Below are 21,438 nucleotides of genomic sequence, written 5' to 3' on the forward strand. Positions count from 1 at the left end.
CGGGGGGGGGGGAGCTACGGCAGCGCGCCCAGCCCCACGCCGGAGCTTCTGACCCGCCTTTAGGCGGCTGGGCGGGACTGCGTGGGTGGAGCCAATCATGGCGGACCTACCTCTGGGTGGAGCCAATCGCGGTTGAGCCGAAGCTGGGTGGAGCCAATGGCGGAGCTCGGTGGGCGGAGCCGCCAGCAGTGCTGGAATGCGGCGGTGGCGGCGACGCGGGCGGCTGCGGCCCAGGTGGGGCCTGAGGGGAGAGATGTGGGAAGGGGAGGTGGTGGGGGCACGGGCGGAGAGGGGAGTTTTGGGGTGAGAAAAGGGGCTTAAGAGGGGCGTTGTGAGAGGGGACAGGGGAGTTTTAAGCGGGGGGAGGCGAGGAAGGGGTGAGGCCTGCGGGGGTAGGGAGGAGATGGGGTAGGAAGGGGAGGAGATGGGGTAGGAAGGGGAGGAGGGTGTCTGGAGGGCTGTGAAATTGGGGGCTGCGGGGCTGGGGTGGGGCATGGTGGCTGGAAGGGGTTGGGGGGCTTGGGAACTGGGGGTTGTGGGGTTGGGTGGGGATGGGGAGGACCCAAATGGGAGGGCTGTGAAGCAAGGAGGGGCTGTGGGGTTTTGGGGTGCAGTGGGGGGGGCTCTGTGGGTGGGGTCTGTGTGATAGGGAGAGGCTGGGGGGGATTGGAGGACCTGTGGGCGTGGGGGTTTGGGGGGCAAAGAGAGGATAACACAGTTTGGGCTGTGGGGCAGGAAAGAGCTATGGGGGACAGAGGGGGCTCTGGACCAGGGGTTATGAGGCAGGGGAGCTGTAGGGATTCAGGACAGGGAGGTGTGGGAGCTGTGGGGCAGGGAGTGACGGTGGGGAACTGGGGGGCTATGGGAGCAGTGCTGGCTAGGGCCAGAGTGAGGGTAATGAGGTGCCACTGGCTGTGCTGGGGAGTCCCTCTGCTGCAGCTGTGTGTCTCTGGCTGTTGTGACACAGACCAAGTGGCCCATGGTGCCCGCACAGCCACGGCCTCTGTTCCCTCTTCTCTCCCCCCAGGACATCCCTGTAGGGCTGGGCTGAGCAGGGGGTCCCACAGGCTTTGTGGCATGATGAAACTGGGGGGGACATCCTTGGGATGAATCTATGGCTTAGCATGGGGCTGCACTGCTGGGGGGGGTGGGAGCAAACTGAGGGGCAGGGTCCTGCCACAACAGATCTGTGGCTGGTGGTGTGGTGCTGCTGGGGCATAACCTCCTGTTCCTGGTGCTGCAGGTGCTGATCTCCAGCTGCTCCCCAGTCCTGTCCTCCTCCACTCACAGGGTCAGCTTTGGCTCCCTGGGGGCCCTGCAGCCATGTCCACCTTCCGGCAGGAGAGCGTGGAGGACTTCTATGAGATGGGTGAAGAGCTGGGCAGGTGAGTGACATCCTCCCATGTTCTGGGATGGGAGGTGGGGGTTCCATGGCTGCACCCCCTGCACAAGCACCAGGCTGGCATCTTCACCCTGCTAGTGCTGTACCCTTGTGGTATCCCCACACTGGTGACACCCCCAGTGCCACCTGCAGGCTGGGGGCTGTGCTGGGAGCCAGGCACCTCTGGCAGCTTGATGTTAAACCCAAAAGATGCACACCAGCACTCAACTCTGTTCCATCTGGGCATTCCCAGCAGCTCCCTGCAGAGCTCCCAGCCCCTCTGGGTTCGGCCAGGGCTGCTGGGCCTCTGCTGGCAGCTTCCGGCCCTGCTCTGCGCCTGCGGGACCCATCTGGGGTGAATCACTGCATGCAGATGGGGTTTGATCATCGGGAGGCCAAGGCAGGGTGTGTGGGCTGGGTTTGAATCCTCCAGCTCTGCCTCAGCCGTGCCATGGTCTGCCCGGGCCCAGGGCTCCCCTGGGGAGGTCCTTGGGGGGAATGCTTGCACCGCAGAAATGTTTTGGGTGGGTTTAGGCTTTGCTTCTAAAAGGGGCAGTGAGCTCCCAGGGGCCTCCTTTAGGGGCTGCAGTGGAGCTGTGGTCCAGTGTGAGCTGTGGTCCAGTGTGAGCTGTGGGGAGAGGTTCCACCTGGGCAAGACTGGTCTGTGCCCCAGGGGGGGCTGTGAGTGGCCCTGGCCACGACCCAGGGCCGTGCCTCTTGGGTCCTGCGTGCGCGGTGACGGAGGCTGGGGCCACACGTCACTGCCTGCCACGGCCACGACCAATGGCCAGGCCAGCAGGGGAGGGAGCAGCCCGGGGGTGTGGGATGGACCCGCCCTCGGCAGGAAGGTGTTGAGGGGCCCTTGGGCATCCTGTGGCTGTGTGGGGCTTGGCGTCAGGGTCCTGCCATAGCAGCGGTGCCAGTGTGAGCAGGACCCAGCTCCTCAGAGCACTCACTGGTGCCCTGAGCTCTGCCTCCCCCCGAGCCTCTGACTCCAAGTGTAGTTTGAGCTGCTGCTTGATCTAATTCCAGGCGTTTCTCCCGATCCTGCTGGTTTCCTGCTGGATATTCATGGCATCCTGGAGCCACTGGGCTCGTGGAATAACCCTGGGGGCTTCTGGCTTGAACTAGGGGCTGATGGGCACCTCCCAGCCGCCCTGGATGGTCACAACAGCACTCAAGCAGCCCAGGGAGAGGCTGCTGCACCCCTGGGAAGGATTTCCTTCCTCCACCCCATGTTTGCACACCTGCACCAGGTGTGCAAATCCCAGCAACGTGCCAGGAGGACCCCAATTCCCCATAGACCCCAGGGAAACCTTGTGACTCTCATCCTCCTGCTAGGCAGGCACGTGTGCTGCAGCAGATCCTCTCTTTGCCTCTGTAAGGGTCACAGGGCACTGGAGCAGGCTCCCCCCAGAGGTTGTGCAGTCTCCTCTGGAGACTTTCAGGCCCTGCCTGGATGCATTCATGTGTGACCTGTGCTGGATTCTGTGGCCTTGCTCTGGCAGGGGGGTTGGACTGGGAGGTGCTGGTCTTGCAGTATCTGAAGGGGGACTACAAGGACGTGGGTGAGGGACATTTAAGGGTGTCAGATAATGACAGGACTAGGGGGAATGGAACAGAACTAGAAATGGGTAGGTTCAGATTGGATGTTAGGAAGAAGCTCTTCCCCATGAGGGTGGTGAGACACTGGCAGAGGTTGCTCAGGGAGGTGGTGGAAGCCTCCTGCCTGGAGGTGTTTGCAGCCAGGCTGGAGGTGGCTGTGAGCAACCTGCTGTGGTGTGAGGTGTCCCTGCCCATGGCAGGGGGTTGGGACTGGCCGAGCCTCGAGGTCCCTTCCAGCCCTGGCAGCTCTGTGGTTCCATGATCTCCAGGGGCCCCTTGCACCCCTAACACGCTGTGCCCTGCCCCCGCAGCGGGCAGTTCGCCATCGTGCGGAAGTGCCGGGAGCGGAAGACAGGCCTGGAGTACGCGGCCAAGTTCATCAAGAAGCGGCGCCTGTCGTCCAGCCGCCGCGGCGTCAGCCGCGAGGAGATCGAGCGGGAGGTGGACATCCTGCGGGAGATCCAGCACCCCAACATCATCACCCTGCACGACATCTTCGAGAACAAGACGGACGTGGTGCTGATCCTGGAGCTGGTCTCGGGCGGGGAGCTCTTCGACTTCCTGGCCGAGAAGGAGTCGCTGACGGAGGAGGAGGCCACCCAGTTCCTCAAGCAGATCCTGGACGGGGTGCACTACCTGCACTCCAAGCGCATCGCCCACTTCGACTTGAAGGTGAGGGAGGGACTGAGACTGGAGGCGAGGGAGAAAGCCTTGACAGTGAGGGTGGGGAGATGCTGGCACAGGCTGCCCAGGGAGGCTGTGGCTGCCTCCTCCCTGGGGCTGTTCAAGGTCAGGTTGGAGGAGGCCTTGAGCAACCTGGGCTGGTGGGAGGTGTCCCTGCCCATGGCAGGGGGGCTGCAGCTGGATGATCTTTAAGGTCCCTTTTAAATCCAGTCTGTGAATAAACCAGTTGGGTATTGGTTGGCCCTGCTGGCAGCAAAGTACTTCAAGGAATTACAACAGGTTAGACTTCTAAAAGTTCCCAGAGGAAGTGACCAAGATCTGGGCTCTATCCCTGCTTGAGGCATGTGTTTTCTCATCTGGGGAGAGGAGGGCAGGGGCAAGCATGTGGGGTCACCACCATCTCCTGCCCCCCCACAGCCAGAGAACATCATGCTGCTGGACAAGAACGTGCCAAACCCTCGCATCAAGCTCATCGACTTCGGGATCGCCCACAAGATTGAAGCAGGGAATGAATTCAAGAACATATTTGGGACCCCAGAGTTTGTAGGTGAGAGCCTGTGGGGCTCCTCTGGGCTCTGAGAGCTTTGGAGAGCTTCTCAGCACCCTGGTGCTGCAGGCTGGGCAGCTGCTGGGGAGGTAGCCGTGGGGACAGGCTGCTTTTCCCCAGAACAAACATTTTCTCTTCCCTCTTTCCTTCTGAAGCCCCAGAAATTGTCAACTACGAACCCCTGGGGCTGGAGGCTGATATGTGGTGAGTGAGTCCCTCCCTCAAACTCCTTCCAGTGGCAGCAGTGGCTGGTCCCAGTGGCACCAGTGGCTGGTCCCCTGGCTGGGCTTGCACTGCCCATCTCCCCTCTTGCTGCAAGCTCAAGGAGAGGGCACCAACAGCACTCCACAGGGCTTCAGCCTCCTCTTTCTCTTCCAGGAGCATCGGGGTCATCACTTACATCCTGTGAGTATCGGGGGGGCTGGGGGTGACAGGCACAGCAGGGGGGGCGTGTCCTCTTCTTTGGAGGGGTCACAGCCTGCTCTCACTGCAGGCTGAGTGGAGCCTCTCCCTTCCTGGGGGAAACGAAGCAGGAGACCCTGACCAACATATCTGCTGTCAACTATGACTTCGATGAGGAGTACTTCAGCAACACCAGCGAGCTGGCCAAGGACTTCATCCGCCGCCTGCTCGTCAAGGACCCCAAGTGAGACACGGGGGGTGGAGCTGGGGCCAGCCCCTGGGGAGGGGACACTCCCTGCTGCCCAACCCTCCACACACAGGCGGCTCCCACCTCTCCTACCTGTGCCTGGCTTTAGCCTTGAGGGTTTAGCACATCATCCCTGTTTATAAATCCCCTTTATCCCTCTGTTGCCTACCTGCTGCTTGTAGGATCTGGGAACCAGAGTCTCCTTACCCCTGGGGTGAATTCTGGGGTCATCCTGAAGGTGCAGCAGGGAGGGAAAGGGATTTGGAAGGGATCATGGGCTGGCCAGAGCACCCAGGAGCCTGGGGTGGTGCTGCATGGTCAGTCATTGATTAGGAGGTTCCTGTGGGCTCTTCTCTGTGTATTTGCTCTTGAGGGGCTGGCTGGGGCCCTTGGGAGCTGGCTGGGGCCCTTCTCTAGGGCACCACCAAGTACAGTGGGTTTGTGTGGGCTCATCTGTGCTGCAAGGGTGATGGGATCTGAGCTGCTTCTCCAGGATCTGACCAGGGAAAGAGGCAGCAGAGCCTCTGCCCCTCAACTGCAGCCTTGCTGTCATTGCAGGAAGCGAATGACCATCGCCCAGAGCCTGGAGCACCCTTGGATTAAGGTGAGAAGTCAAAGTCTTGGTGCTTTTTGTGGTGTCCAAGAGGTTGGGGGTGGACCTCCCCTGCTCTTCCCCTCTCAGCTGGGGCTGCCTTGCTGCCAAGGGTGGGCTCTGGGTGGATGCTCAGGTCCCCCTGTGCTGGCTGTGGCCCCATGCCTGTGGCTGTGCCTCTGCTCAGGTGATCAAGAGGAGGAACGTCCGGAACGAGGACAGCTGCAAGAAGCCCGAGCGGCGCCGGCTGAAGACCACGCGCCTGAAGGAGTACACCATCAAGTCCCACTCCAGCATGCCGCCCAACAACACCTACATCAACTTCGAGCGCTTCTCCAAGGTCATGGAGGAGGTGGCTGCAGCTGAGGAGAGCCTCCGAGAGCTGGAGAGGAACAAGAAGTCCTTCCAGGAGGACATCGAGGCCCTGCTGTCCATCTACGAGGAGAAGGAGTCGTGGTACAAGGAGGAGAACGAAAGCATCAGCCAGGACCTGCGGCAGATCCGGCAGGAGCTGCAGAAGACGGAGGCCTTGAAGAAGCAGGCGCAGGAGGAGACCAGGAGCGTGGTGCAGGTGGCCAATGGCCTCAAGAGGCGTTACAGGAAGCTGGAGAACCACTACGAGGCCTTGGCCAAGCAGGTGGCCTCGGAGATGAAGTTTGTGCAGGAGCTGGTGTGGTCCATCGAGAGGGAGAAGCTGCAGAGCAGCGAGGGGGACGGCAGCATCCGCTAGCGCCGCCTGCCCTCCGCCTCGGCTTGGCTTGTCCTGCCCGGAGGCACCTTGGTGGCTCTGCCCCTTGCTCACCCGAGGAGCTGGGCCCCCAACAGCCTTCTGCAGATGTGCCCAGGCTCTGCTGGGCTCTCTGGGGGCTGGTGGCTCCCTGGAGACCTCCACCTCAGGGGGCTCGGGCTGTGCCGGCCTGGGTTTCGGCTTCCTGCCTGCGGCTCTTGCTTGGCTTCTTGTCCCCCTGCTCCCCACCCCAGCTGCTCTCCCCATTACTGAGATGGGGCCTGGGGACCAATCCTCCCCATCCCATCCCGGGCCCTGGCTCTTGGAGCTGCTGCAGCACCCTGCCTTGAGCAGGGAGGGTCTTGGTGGGGAGACCCCTCCTCTAAACCCTGCCACACGCCAGCCATTACTGAGGACCAATTCCTGTGTGGCCCAAGGTGCCTCAGCCCCATGGGTGACCCTGGCCACCCCCCCTCCTCCCTGGGGTGTCACAACCCCCCCAGGCCTCGGTCCCACTGGGCACTCCCTCCTTTCCATAAAATAAACAAAATAAAGGTAAAATTTTCCCTGCAGCTGTGGCTCCTGCTGGGGAGGGAGGGGGAGAAGGACACACTGGGCAGGTGGCAGCTCCTCTGCTGTGCCCCCACATGAAGTTTGTGCTCTCATTCCAAAGAGGTTTCCTTAATTTGGGGGGAAAAGGGCTTTTTTCCTTGCCTTATCAGCCCCAGCACGGGTCAGTGAGCTCCCTGAGGCCTGGGAGGGGCTTTAGAGATGGGTTGTAGGATGCACCAAGTCTAGGGGAGCCCCCAGCCCCTCCTGCCTTGGCCTCTGAGGGAGGTTGAGGGCTGGTCCTGAGAATTTGAGGCTCAGATAGGACCATGGGGCCCCAGGGAAGCTCTTGGGTGTGAGGAGAGTCCCAGGGTCGCTGTGGGGTCCCTGTGCTTTGCCCTCTTCTGCAGGGCACCAGCGAGGTCCTGTTGCCATAGAAACATGGAAAGGTTTGGCTTGGAAGGGACCTTTAAAAGTCATCTAGTCCAACCTCTCTCCCCATTTCCCATGGGAGCAGAGTGGATAAGGAATTAGCTCCAATATTCTCAGGGCCAGGAAGGGCTGATGGGCTTTGGTACCACTGGTGAGTGTGGCAGGGCAGCTGGTGGTCAGGGCTGGGGGGCTGGCACAGGCCAGACCCTCTGCCCTCACCTCTGGCCTCCAGTGGACAAGGACAAGAAGGGACAAGGTCCTAAATCACCACTTTCTGCAGAGCACAGATGAGAACCTGGGGCTGGGTTACCACTGGGAGCCCCAGGGAGGTTTCTGGCTGCCTATGGCTGTGGTGCCAGAGCCAAGTGGAACCTGATCAGGGGAACCACCAGCCCAAGCCCAGCGGTGCCCACGGCCCCTGGGCTCTGCCAGCAGCCCATGGCAGGGACTTTGCCTCGGGCTGAGCTCCGTGCTGAGGGGATTTGCTCAATTTAGGATGTGTGTTGTCACTCCAGCTCTGCCCCCCCCAGCTCCCTGGGGTCTGGGTTGGCAGCCAAGTGGGCACAGCCCGGGCGGAAGGGACGTGCCACGTGTCCCCCTCCCTGGGAGCCCTGCCTGCTGCCTGCTGACGTCCCACAGGGTGTAGGTTTCATGCCACCCCTCGGGGCATGTGGGCCTGGGGGTAATTTTAGTCTGCTCTGTTTTCCAGGCCAAGACACTTGGCATCCTGGGGTGAGGACATGACCAGCAGGCTGCTGGCAGCAGCCCAGGGCAGAGCAGGATCCGTTCCACGGCCCAGGCGTGCCGGACAGCAGTCTGGTCATGGTAGGGGGCACTGAGGGCTGGCTAGAGAGGGGGCTTGGGGCCATCATCCCCCCCTCCAGGCTGGGGTCTGGGAGGGGAGGCTTTGGGGTTTAGCTGGAATCCTGGGCATTTGATCTGCTGTGCTGGAGCTGCTTCATCAGCAGGGCTGCTGGGGAAGGATGCATGGAAATCCTATAGCCACAGCAGGGCAAAGGGCACTCAGAGCTGAGGCTCCCCAGATGCTCCTCATGCCACAGCTTTCTGTTTCAAAGCTCTTGGGAGTCTCCAGCCATTCACCCCAGCTGTCTCCTCCCCAGCACCACGCTGCTCCAGAGCAGGTGGGAGCAGACCTCATTTGAGGGAGTTTGAAGTTGCAGAGAGGTGCAATGAGCACAGTGGGGCTGCCTGAGGGTGGTGAGACACTGGAATGGGTTAACCAGAAAGGCTGTGGATGCCTCATCCCTGGAAGTGTGTAAGACCAGGCTGGATGAGGCCTTCAGCAACCTGGGCTGGTGGGAGGTGTAAACAGCAATGAGGTGGACTCCTCTCAGCCTCCTCTTCTTCAAACACACCCAGCTCCCTCAGCTGCTCCTCCCCAGCCCTGTTCTCCAGACCCTTCCCCAGCTTTGTTGCCCTCCTCTGGATCTTCTGAAGCCCCTCAATGTCCTCCTTGAAGTGAGAGCCCCAAAGCTGAACCCAGATTCAAGGTGTGGCCTCAGCAGTGTTGAGCTCACACTGCTGGAGCTCAGCTGACACCACCACTGCAGGAGCAAGAGTGGTGCTGGGAGCTGAGTTCTGCTCCCTGACACCACCACTGCAGGAGCAAGAGTGGTGCTGGGAGCTGAATGCTGCTCCCAGGAGCTTCAGGGAGGTGAGAGCACTGGGATGTTGTGCCTTGTTCCCTTCATTGGAGCTACCACCCCCCTGGGGTGGGGGTTTCTATACTCTGTGGGCAGAGAGCATCCCACTGCCTTTTTTAGGCTCTGCTCTTTGCTTCCTCAGGGCTGGCTGGAAGAGAGCACAGTGGCCTTGCCCTTATATGTCCCCCTGAAGGGACAAGGGTCCTGCTCTGCTTATCAGGTGAGGGCTGAACTTCTCTGCTAGCACAGGGAAAACCCTGATGGAAATGACACATCAGGTCCTGCCAGGGCTGGGGTCTGTGCCAGGCAGCAGAGCTGCAGCCAATATGTGTGGACATGCACCACATAAAGACATCAAAGGCAGGGCTACAGAGCTGCTGAGGGGCCTGGAGCAGCTCTGTGAGGAGCAAAGGCTGAGAGATCTGGGGCTGAGAGCCTGGAGAAGAGCAGCCCCAAAGCAGCAATGCTCAGCAAGAGCTAAAGGGTGGGGGGCAAGAGGTAGGGGTCCAGACTCTTGTCAGTAATGCCCAGGACAACACAAGGACATTGGGCACAAACTGGAACCCAGGAGGTTCCACCTGAGCAGGAGAAACTTTGGTGTGAGGCTGCTGGAGGCCTGGAGCAGGCTGCCAGAAAAGGTGGTGGTCTCCTTCTCTGGAAGCATTACAAACCATCTGAATGTGTTTGTGTGACCTTCTTCAGGTGATTCTGATGATCTCCAGAGGTCTCCTCCAACCCCCACCCTCATGGGACTCTGTACAAGGGATGGGTGAGGGCTCACAGCAGCCTGGTCCTGCCTGGAGTCTTCCTCAGCTGTGCTGCAGAGGAGCTCCCAGCCCTGGGACACTGCAATTAGAGTGCTGTGGGGCTCCCCAGGCACCCCCCCGGGGTGGCACAGCAGGAAATGTGCCTTTTATAGCTGGGGAGGTGTGGGGGGTGGTGCCATTGGTCTCATGTCTGGCTGTGACATCCCTGCTCCAGCCACACAACTGGAAAATTCCACTGCAATGTGAGGAGAGGAATGGCTCTGACTTGGTGCTTCACCAAACTCCTCAAAACAACCCCAGCCCAGGTTTGGGGTGACCTGAATTGGTCTGGGTTGGAAGGGACCCTCAAGCTCATCCAGTTCCAACCCCCTGCCATGGGCAGGGACAGTCCCACCACCTCAGGCTGCTCAGGGCCTCATTCAGCCTGAGCTCCAGGGAGGGGGCAGCCACCACCTCTCTGGGCAACCTGTGCCAGTGTCTCCCCCACCCTCACTGTCAAGAATTTCTTCCTCATCTCACTCTCCCCTCTTCCAGCTCAAAACTGTTCCACTCATCCTGGCACTCCCAGCCCTTGTCTAGAGTCCCTGCCCAGCTCTCCTGGAGCTCCTTCAGGTACTGAAACGCAGCTCTAAGGCCTCCCTGGAGCCTTCTCTTCTCCAGGCTGAGCAGCCCCAACTGTGGCACCTGTGGCAGCTGCTTTCCTGGAGCCATGTTTCTAATTCAGGCCTGCCCCAAACCCCTTCCCCAGTGAGCTGTGCTGACACCACAGCCAGGTTATTTTCGTGCCCCAGAGCTCCCCACACTCGCCCCACGTGAGAGGCTTTGTGCTCCGCTGTGGGTGGCCTGGGGGTGCGTGGTGTGCCCCATGTGCTTGGGGACATCACTTGAATGGCACTTCCTATCTTTAGCTGGGGTTGACAGCTCTCAGCACTCACCTATCTCACCACAGCCTTTTGGCTCCCTTCCTTACCAGGCACAGGACACTGTGGAGGGTTTATTATTAGCTTGGAGCCAGCCACGGGCTGAGGACAATGCTGCAGGCCAGGGCTTCACTCTGGTGACATTTGGAGAGAAGCAGGGTGAGAGGCAACCTCCTGATGGATCTGAAAGGTCTCTTCCAACCCAGCCCATTCTGCCAGTTCTTATTTTCACCAGATATTCAAACAGGAGCCCCCCCCAGAAAAGGCTTTTAGCTGAGCTTTACTGAGCTGATGTCACAAACGAGCCATGAGATGAAGCCTTCCCATCTGCAGAGGCAGGAAGCAGTTTGCCCAAAGCAACTCTACTTATTCCATTAAAAAAACAACAGAAAAAGGCATTTTCAGCTTCTCTTTAAGGCAGTGGAATAGAAAATAAGATAAAAAACCCCAGAGCAGTCCTGTCCATCCCAGCTGTCAATAAGTTATCTTCATAGTTGTCTTTTTTTTTCCTCAATTATATACAAAAAAAACCTCTCTTGCCCAAGGGCAGTGCAAGAAGAGGTGACACAGATAAAGCCTCCCCTCTGACTTCCAAGTACTATTTACATCATTCTGTACACAGCTCTCTCAGGTCTTCCAGGCCCTGGAAAGCAAGAAGGGAGAGATGAGTGCCCCAAGCACGAGGGCAGGTGGGCTCCAACCCTCAGCCCCTCACCTTTATCCCCCCAGCCCAAGAAGCAGGAACATTCTTACCTAGGAGCAGTTTAAGAGCTTGTTGTGGATATCTTCAAAGACCTGATTGTAAAGTTCATCCCTGGACTTGAGTCCATCTAAATAAACTGAGAGGAAGAGAGAGAATCAGGCTGCAGGTTCTGAGCAGAATTTCTGCAGGTAGAGATTCAAGGACTCATCCAATGGGTTGGAAGGGACCTTGAAGATCATCCAGTTCCCTCTGCCATAGGCAGGGACACCTCCACTAGAGCAGGTTGCTCAGGGCCTCACCCAGCCCAGCTCTGATCACTTCCAGCCTTGGAGCCTCCACAGCTTCTGAGCAGCCTGTTGCAGTGCCTTAGCAACCCTCCTAGGGAAGAATTTCTTCCTAATTTCTGATCTCAATCCAGCTTCTTGCAGGCTGAGGCCATCACCCCTCCATGCCTCTGTACAAAGTCCCTCTCCAGCCACCCCACAGCTTGCACAGAGCACAGGGAATCCATCCCAGCTGTGAGCTGCACCCCTCTGGGGGTGAAGCAGGCCAGGAGCCCAAATGCATGGTGCCCATGGCATCACCACACTCAGAGCTGCCTGGCATTAAATCCCTGACTTCCCTAACACCCCACCTGCCATCCCCAGGGAGGTGTTTTGGGGGACTTACCAACATCCACCCCACTGTCCTCCATTTCCTTCCTGTGCTTCAGGTACATTGGCCAGACGTGGCCATCGAAGAGCCCTGGTGGGTCAGGGACGGTGTAGTTCCTGGTACTGCAACAGAGGGGAGAGGAACCTCAGGACTATGGCACCACACAGCCTCTCCTGCACTGCTGCACTTCACCTGACAGCTGCTCCCTGGCAGCTGGACTTTAGAAACAGCCCAATTTCCCATCAGGATTTGTCTAGGGTTTGCAAGAAGTTCCTTTAAGCACCCAAGGTGACTGCAGAAGCTCCAGGGAGCTGCTGAGGGCAAAGCAAACAGGATCTGAGAGCTTACTGCTGCTCATGGGGGAATCATGCAGGTGCTGATCTCCATAACTGCCAGAGATAAAGGCTCAGAAAACACCACCTGAAAGACCTTCTCCACTTCTACTACCCCTTTGCAGCTGTACTTCCAGCTGGTGGCACCAATCTATCCCATTAACAGTGACATAAAAGCAGCCTGGAGAGCTCTGGTACTGGGGAGAGCCTTTCCTGGGAGGAAGGATGAGATTTCCACCAGAGAATCTCCTCACCTCCTCCTCCTCTTGCACTCATCATAGGGAACTGCCAGGTAGTAGCGGATGTCAAAGAGCTCTATCAGTGGCCTGGGGGAGAGGAGAAAGAATTTAGTCCATTTTTACATCATTTATACTGTTTGTTTTCTGGCAGAAGTGTTAATTCACCCCCCAAAAGCTACAAAAGTATCTTTTAGCCTCTTGTATCTCTCTCTATTACAGACAGCAAAAGCCTCAGTGGTTTCTTGAAGACACAGCTCCTGCTCAGCAGGCAGCTCCAGGCCATGGAGGCTGCTGCCTGCTGGAGCTCACCATGGTGCTCTTCCCACCCAAATCCCTCTGGGTGAAATGCTCCTTCCAGACCAAAGGAAAGGTCCTGTTAAGGACTGGGCCCTGCAGAGGGATTTGTGACCTTCAGGAGAGACACCAAGCATGAGCTCCCCAGGGCCAGGCCAGGAGCAGCCAGCAGTGTGCCAGCTCCACCTCCAGTTGGCCAAGCTCGGTCTGGCAGGTCCCAGGTGGCTGCTTGGAACTCTGCCTTCAGTTTGGGAAGCTGGAATGGTGCAGCTCAAACCATTCCAGCTCTGCCAAGTGGCCTTGTTCTCTTCCAAGGGTTTTGTAAACAAAATTGCACTTTGGAGTCCAAAGGAGAAAGAGAAAAAAAAAACCCTTTTGCTTGTTACTTTTCTAGCAGTTTCCTGAAGTTTATATATTTAACTGTTGGAACTTTTCTCTCTTCAGTGCCAGGCTGGGCTCCCAATCTTCCTGCCAAGAATTCCTTGCCCTTATCTATGGATGAAAAAGAAAAGGGCTGATCTTTGCTCCAGTGCCCAACTAACCACCAGGCTCAGTTTCCTCAGTGCTGGGCCAGCACGTGTGCCATGGGCTCACGTGGATCACACAAGGACAAACCACTCCTAAAGCCCAGCAGAGAGCCAAGCAGGGTGGATTAACAACTTGCTCTCATCAACAACCTTTTGCAGGTCAAGGTTTGGGCCCCATGGAGCTGACCAAAAGGACTTCTGTACCTGTACTGCTGGCTCAGTATTTGCAAGACTTGGTCTAAGGTTTCCCTGTGCCCTAAATGAGAGCTTCCTACATTGCCCTAAGACAATCCTGTGTGCACCTCACCTTTCCCAGCATCTACTGGCAAGGTTGAAGCCTACAATGGATTAAGTTGGAAGGGACCTTACAAATTATCTACTCCAACCTCCCTGCCATGAATTCTTACAGGTAATAGCTCAGGACAGGGTGGATGTGTTAGTAAAGAGGAGATTCCAGCCCTGGCACTGGGGATCTGGTGTCACAGACCCCCAGCATGGTGAGGGTTGGAAAGGACCTAGAGGGACCACCCTGTGCAACCCCCCTGCTGAAGCAGGGTCACCCACAGCAGCTTGCCCAGGATCCCTGTGCCCAGCTGGGCTTGGAATCTCTGCAGAGAAGGCAGACTCCACACCCTCTCCGGGCAGCCCACTCCAGCACCCTCACAGCAAAGAGGTTTCCCCTGGCAAAGCACCAATCCTTCCCCACACCTTACTTGTAATTATAAAGCAGGAAGCCCTCAATGACCAGCACATGGATATCCTTGGAGGCTGGCTCTCTGGGGCCAGGCGTGACGTTCACCCCGTGGCAGCGAGCAAACTTCACCGGGTTCTCCATCCAGGCACGCACAGTGCTCACCATTGCCTCCATATCCAAGGAATCCAACACTAGCCAGGAGAAAGGGGAAAGGATGGGAGGGTACAAAAAGGAGGGGGGGGGGAGGGGAGGGGGAGGGAAGACAATCAAATGCCACGAAGCACACATCAAGCTTTAGAAGAAAAACAAAAACTAATAAAGCAAAGAAGAATCAACTCGAACATTAAAAACAAAACAATTAGGTAAAAAGTTACAGTTAAAAGCTTGTTTAATGAGAAGAAAAAAAATAACAACAATAACAAAGAAAAAAGTAATATTAAAGAAATACTTAGGAAAATAACAATAAAGTCATATACATTACTGCATCCTATAGGGAACACTGCTCTTACCATCCCATTGCTTAAAGCCGTCTTCCCCGACTTCTATTTGATCTTGTGGCTGAAATATAGTGAGCAATAAAACATTGCTGCAAACTCAGCGTCTCCAGCTCCCTACCACCTGGCCTCTACTGCAACAGACAACAAAGTGTTCACCTCAGACAGTTCACAGACCCTCTGTGCACGACAACAGGCACACACCAGAACAGGCTCCACCGTTACAGAACCCCTCTTCGGACCACAGCAAAGAATCCAGCCCCAGGGATGTGGAGGTTTGGGGAGGGGTTTATTGTGGCTATGCACAGCGTTCACTTCAGTTACAGACCCCTCTTTGGGCAACAGCAAGGAATCCAACCCCAGGAATTTGCATGTTTAGGACTATTTTTTTGTGGCTGTGCAAAGTGTTTGTTTCATCACAGACCCCTCCTTGGGCAACAGCAAAGAATCCAACCCCAAGGGTTTGGTGTTGAGGTTTTTCTGTGGCTATGCAAAGTGTTCAGTTACAGACCCCTCACTGGACAGCAGCAAAGAATCCATCCCCAAGGATTTGGTGTTTAGGTCTTCCTGTGTCTATGCAAATTGTTTATATCAATTACAAACCCCTCTTTGGACCACAGCAAAGAATCCAACCCCAGGAATTTGGATGTTTAGGACTTTTTTTGTGGCTATGCAAAGTGTTTATTTCATTACAGACCCCTCCTTGGGCAACAGCAAAGAATCCAACCCCAAAGGTTTGATGTTTAGGACTTTTGTGTGGCTATGCAAAGTGTTTATTTCATTACAGACCCCTCCTTGGGCAACAGCAAAGAATCCAATCCCAGGAATTTGATGTTTAGGCTTTTTTTTTGTGGCTATGCAAAGCATTCACTACTACAGACCCTTCTTTGGGCCACAGCAAAGAATCCAACCCTTAGAATTTGGGCAAGTGGGGGGTGTTTTTTTGAGGCTCTGTCAAGCCACTCTGGATAAATGGCAAGGGTTTGATATGCTGTTGGTAGGCAAAAATATTAGAGGCCCCTGGTTAGGAGTCAACATAAAGAGCTTAAGAGTATTTGCATTTCAAGTAACAGCTAAAATGTGCAGCTTCAAGGAGAGGGATTTCAGGTCCCAAAGGCTCTCATGAGTCACCACAGCACGACTTGGGTCACTTGTTATGGCTTTACTTGCAGCAGCATTTGCCAGCTGAACACACCAGAGAGAAGATGTGGATCAAGTCAAACCATTCCTCCCCTAAGGGCTCAGGTCTGACCAGTTTGTGCAGGAGGCTTCTGGCAAAGCTCTTCCCAATGAGTGTCTCCCTCTGCTTTGAGCACCACCTGCAAGGGCAGGGCAAACCAACCCTGTGCTGCTGGAGCACCTCATGTGTTAGGGGACAAGATGCCACTACAAGTATGTCACCACATCTCTTGGACTTGCCCCTACAGTGGGGTCCATCCCTGTTGGAATTCCTCTGATGGCTGCAGCCTGGGGGTTTGCTGAAGGTGGCTCTGATGTGAACCTTTCCCCTGCTGCACTCCCAGGCTGGGGGCAGGAGAACACAAACCCTCTGTGCTCACCTTTGAGCTGGGTTTCTGATGTGGAGCTGTCAAAGATCTCCAGTACAACTGTTTGTATTGAAAGCAAGCTAGGGGTGCTTTAAACCCTCAGGTAGGTTTGGGGGAGCCACATTGTCAGGTAAATAAAACAAAGAGGAAAACCCAGCAAGGAGAAAACAACTGGTGCACAGTACAGTAAACAGACCTCCAACTTAAGTCAGCAGTTTGGCCTAAGGTTAGATCTGGAACTAAAGGAAGCTTTTGCTGCAAGCCCTTCAGTGCCAAGCTCCACTTCTGCAGAAGCTGGCAGACACTGGAGTGTGTCAAGGTCAGCAGCTCCTTCTCTGTCCAAACTGATTTACAGAAATATATACACAGGGAAACAAGAATCATCAGAAACTGCCCTGCTCTGAGCTGGCAAAGCTTACCTGGAAAGCTTGCACAAGAGTGTAAGACTTACAGGGGGACCTACAGCTGCTGTCACTGCATGCAGTTAATGTCCTCAAGAAAGGAGGAGCTCAGCTTACCTTGAAGAAGTCATCCTGGTGGACCACACAGCAGTTAGGCAGTGCCTTGATGATTCTGTTGGTCAAGGTGGTTTTACCACCATTGGTGACACTGCACAGGAAGGAGACAGAGATGTTAGAGCCATGATTTAGAACTGTTTCAGCTTGAAGAGAGCCTGAGGACCATCCAGTCCAGGTCTTACCTCAGCACTGCCAGGTCACCTCTAAACCATGGCCCTCAGATTTGAAACCCCTCCAGAGATGGGGACTCCACCTGGCAGCCTGGCCCAGGGCCTGACAACCCTCAAGGGGAAGAAATTGATCCTCATGAGCAATCTAAACCTCCCCTGAGGCAGCTTGAGGACATTTCCTCTTGTCCTGTCTCTTGTTCCTTGGGAGAAAAGCCCAACTCCCACCTGGCTCCAGCCTCCTTTCAGGGAGTTGTAGAGAGCAAAGAGGTCTCACTTCAGCCTCCCTTTCTGCAGGGTGCACAACCCCAGTTCCTTCAGCTGACCCTCACCAGACCCTTCCCCACCTCTTTGCCCTGCTCTGGACCTGCTCCAGCTCCTCAATGTCCTTCTTGGAGCCAGGGATGCAAAACTGAGCTCAGGATTTGAGCTGTGCCCTTACCAGTGCCCAGTGCCAGGGGACAATCCCTAGTGCTGCTGCTCCAGCCCAGGCTGCCGGTAGCCTTCTTGGCCACCTGGGCACACCCTGGCTGGTTTCCAGCTGCTGTCACCCAGCACCCCCAGGTCCTCTCCTGCCAGGTCCTTTCCTGCCGGGCACTTCCCAGCCTCCCTGCCCCGGTCCGGAGCCTTTCACGGGGCCGCTGTGACCCAGGAGCGGAGCAGCGGTGCCGCCGCCGCGCCCCAGGCTCCTCCCCGGGACCGAACCGAGCCGCGGCGGCTCCCCGCGCCCAGCCCGTTCGAATTCCCCGCCACTCCACGCGCTCACCGCCGATTGGCTGCGCCCGTTCGCCCCGCCCCGCCCCCGCCTCGCCGGTCACTGGCTGCGGCCGTCCCGCGCGCGGGACCGCTCGCGCCGCTCCCAACGGCCACGCTCGGCGCGCGCGCGGGAGGCCGCGCCGTTATCTGCGGCAGCGTGGGGGGGGCGGGGGGCAGCGCTCGGTCCCCTGCCTTGGCTCCCTGGGGAAGCCCCGGGGGGGGCAGACGTTGCCCGGCAGCGGGCGGGGGGCAGCGCTCGGTCCCCTGTCTTGGCTCCCTGGGGAGGCCCCGGGGGGGGCAGACGCTGCCCGGCAGCGAGCGGGCGGGGGGCTGCCAGCCTCGGTCTCTAGCGACTCCTCCCCGGCGTTCGCTGCCCTGAAACGGCCTCGCTCGCTCGCTGCCAGTTCGGCTGCGCAGCTTTGGAAGCCGCCCCCTCCCCACCCACCCCCTCCAAAAAGAAATGCTTTTAAAAATACCTTGAATGAATTAAGAACGGAGGGAAGCGTGCTCCGAGTTATGACTCAGACCGCTTTATACCGGCAAAGCCCCTTGGCATACAAATGGGCTCGGATAATCTCCTCCGAGGCAGAGCGAGCTCTCAAAACCTCTCCCTGCTCCTTGCCCAAGGTTTTGATTCAGAAGCAAAGCCCTGAAACCCCTCGCACCCTCTCCCACCCACGCTGGAATTCCACCTCGTTGCCCGAGCGCCAGCTCCCCCAACCCCGCAGCATCAGCGGGGCTGTCCCCAGCCGCCTCGCCCCGCTCCCAGCGCGCCCCATCATCCCTTTATTCAAGGCAATGAAAGCTTTTTGTACAGCTCCCCACCCCCGTCTGATCTGACGCAGGATTCTTGTCCTCTCTGCCTTTCAGAGCAGCGTTTAGAAGCCCTGAGTTACCGGCTGAAAAGAACTATTTTAAGGTTCGAGCCGCTCCGCTTCAGCTGACCTACAAAATTGATTTAGAATGATGCTGGGGGAGGAATAAAAAAAGGGGAGGGGGGGGGGGGGGGGAAATACTGTGCAGCACAAGCGAAGAGTCAGCAAATTGCCGTCATTTTTATAAGCCTTAATATATATATATATATATATGCTATTTCCTAACCCAGATCCAGCATCTCCCAGCCTTAAGTCATCTCACAGAATGAAACGAGAAAAGGGGGAAAAAAAAGAGAGAAAAAGCAGAACATAGAGAAAACGCCACCAAAAAACTCACCCTCCGATGCCTATGATGTATTTCATCTCTGCCAAGCTGCCTCCTGAGCGGGAATGTGGAGGAGGGGGGGGGGGGGAAATAATTAAAGAGGCTAAAGGAACTTCCTGCAGCACAAAGCAGCTTCCTTCCTCCTCTTTCCCCCCACCGGAGCCTTCCTCCCTCGCTCCGTTTCATTGAAGGAAAAAGGCGGCTTTGGCCCCAATTTATAGGGCGCCTCCCGCCCTCCCCGCCCGCCTCTCCCCGCCCCGCTCGCCGCTGGCCGAGCCTGTGACCATCATGAGCCTTCGATGTCACCTTTCGGGGAGGCTTTACCAAGTCCCCCCCGGCGGGCGCGGGGGTCATGCGCGCTGCCTTGCACCTGTCCCGGACCCCCCTGCCCTTGCCGGCTTGGCTATAAATAGCTTTTTTTGGCAAGCGATTCCTTTGCCTAACTTAGTAATGGGGTAGGTGGAAATGTCAGCATCCCTTTGGATAATCCCTTGGGGAGTTCTGGGGTGTGAGGAGAGAATTTGGTTTCGAGTTGGTTTGGGGTTTTTTCCCCCCCCCCCCTAGAAGTCTAATTCTTTTTGCTTTCCTCTTTGCTTTTCTCTATTCCTGATTGATAAGGGCAAAAAGAATAATATTAGTAATATTATTATATTAATGGTATGAGAATGTAGTGTTAATATCATTAATAATATATTAACTAGATCATAGATATTCTATGGTATTAATAGCAATAATATATTAACTAGATCATAGATATTCTATGGTATTAATAGCAATAATATATTAACTAGATCATAGATATTCTATTATATTAATAGCAATAATATATTAACTATATCATAGATGTTCTATGATATTAATAGCAATAATATAATGGCATAATTGGGATAAGGGTGATGGAATCATTATAATAATGGTAATAAAAATGATAACAGCAACAATAATAATAATGTTAGAATGATTTATGATGTTATAATAATATGTAATGATTGATAATGTCTAATGTATAAGAATATGATTATAGATAAAATAATAACAACAATACTACAAGCCATGCTAATAATAAAATGCAATAGAATTATTATTAGTGTTCAAGAGGGGATGGGATGTGGCACTGGGAGCCATGGTTTAGCAGTCAGGAGGTGTTGGGTGGCAGGTTGGACTTGATGATCTTTGAGGTCTCTTCCAACCTTATTGATTCTATGATTCTGTTGTTGTTGTTATTATTATTAATTGTTAATTATTAATTATTAAATATTTATTATTATTACTAGTATTATTACTAGTATTATTATTATTGCTATTATTATTGCCTAAGGTTTTATGAATTGATATTAGGAAGAAATCCTTCCCAGTCAGGCTGGTGAGACCCTGGCACAGGCTGCCCAGGGAAGCTGTGACTGCCTCCTACCTGGAGGTGTTCAAGGCCAGGCTGGATGAGGCCTTGAGCCACCTGGGCTGGTGGGAGCTGTCCCTGCCCATGGCAGGGGGTTGGAGCTGGCTGATCTTGAAGGTCCCTTCCAACCCAACCCATTCCCTGAGTCTGTGAATCCAAGGCTTCAGGAGCTCTGTGGGCAGGGTGTTCCCTGAGCCATGCACTGCGTTGGGGGAGCCTCCAGAACATTTCATTCTGGCATCCTCTGGCTTAATCACCTCTCACTTGTTAATACCCTCCCCTATTCATGGGCCACTTCTCCTCCAATTGCATAATTGTTTGACATCATCAGCTTTGATTCAGAAAAACTTGCTCATCAGCTGTACTTAACTGGAGGGTTTTTTTTTTTCCCTCTCTGCTTCTATTTCAGGCCTGAAGAAGGAATTGGTGACCTAAAATTGTGTTTGTCTCACCCCAGCTACATCTGGCGATGGAATTAAGGATGAGGCTTTGCCCAAACAAGGCTGCTTTAGGCTCTCCAGCCCTGAGGGCTTTGCTCCTGGCCAGCAAATGAGAACATTTTTTAACCATCAGAGGTGTAAGATCCTGCAAGTCTTGCAGTGAAGATATTAAAGGAAAGAAGAGAAATCAGAGGCTGGTAAATTCCTGAGTGAGCTCACAGCAGATGGTCTTCTCCTGCCTGTGATGCTGCTTTAACGCTGTGTGTTTAATAAACAGACCTCAGCCACTCTAATCATTATTTATGGTCAACATGAGGACACTGATTGCTGCTGCAGACATCCCTTGCAAATTGTCCTTTTCTTATCGTTCCCAAGGTAAAACATTGGCTCCAGAGAAGTCTGGTGCTGGAATTCCTGCGTGTGAGCAAGCCAGGACCTGGGGGAAGTCAGATCTCCAGCAGCTGCCCCTTGCTTTGAGCACACAGTTGCAGTGGGAGCCACCAGGCCAGGCTGCCAGCTGGGTGAAATTGCTGTTGTGCACCGAGGTGGAGCAGGGCTAATTTGCACCAACTGAAAACCTGACCTAAGATTAGCTCTTGGCTCAGATTTTTGTGCCCTTGGTTGCATTTCTCTCCTGACTGTGAGCTAAGAAGATGTCTTGGTGAAGAGAGCAAGATGTGTGCCCCTGCAGGGTTTGTTTTACCACATCAGCCTCATGTGCCAGGCCAAAACTGGGAGGCTTGGGAGTTGTGTTGAAGTTAAGAGGGGGCACTGGTGTCAGTCCCCTCTGCCCCAGTTCTCTGATCCAAGCATCTCTGGAATGTGCCACCCTCGAGGTGAGGGCAGATCGTGTTCTGCCCTGTGGGATTCACTGACGTGGATGTGAAACCCAGGCTGGGGCTTTGCACTGGGAAAGAGAGGATTTGGTCTAAGATGTGTCAAAAGAAACAATGTAGAATG

At 55.5% G+C, this 21,438-nt stretch overlaps 2 protein-coding genes across 2 annotated transcripts; one reads left to right on the forward strand and one right to left on the reverse strand.

Moving 5' to 3' along the window:
• The first annotated feature begins 174 nt into the window (after positions 1–174).
• DAPK3 (death associated protein kinase 3) lies at positions 175–6,757 on the forward strand. The gene is made up of 9 exons (XM_068164999.1): positions 175–234; positions 1,244–1,385; positions 3,298–3,658; positions 4,088–4,217; positions 4,373–4,421; positions 4,596–4,622; positions 4,711–4,863; positions 5,425–5,470; positions 5,646–6,757. The coding sequence occupies exons 2-9, from the start codon at positions 1,324–1,326 to the stop codon at positions 6,186–6,188; spliced, it is 1,371 nt and encodes a 456-aa protein (XP_068021100.1). The 5' UTR covers positions 175–234; positions 1,244–1,323; the 3' UTR covers positions 6,189–6,757.
• A 4,155-nt stretch (positions 6,758–10,912) lies between these two features.
• Positions 10,913–18,833, reverse strand: NMRK2 (nicotinamide riboside kinase 2). Its single transcript, XM_068165012.1, has 8 exons — positions 18,655–18,833; positions 16,520–16,610; positions 14,470–14,518; positions 13,980–14,151; positions 12,461–12,532; positions 11,890–11,996; positions 11,271–11,356; positions 10,913–11,160 (listed from the first exon to the last, which is right to left on the reverse strand). The coding sequence occupies exons 1-7, from the start codon at positions 18,678–18,680 to the stop codon at positions 11,271–11,273; spliced, it is 603 nt and encodes a 200-aa protein (XP_068021113.1). The 5' UTR covers positions 18,681–18,833; the 3' UTR covers positions 10,913–11,160.
• Positions 18,834–21,438: the final 2,605 nt, after the last annotated feature.

This window comes from Melanerpes formicivorus, unplaced genomic scaffold, assembly GCF_026170545.1.
Source record: "Melanerpes formicivorus ecotype bairdi unplaced genomic scaffold, bMelFor1.0.p_v2 SCAF_83, whole genome shotgun sequence".
Classification (NCBI taxonomy): Eukaryota; Metazoa; Chordata; class Aves; order Piciformes; family Picidae; genus Melanerpes; species Melanerpes formicivorus.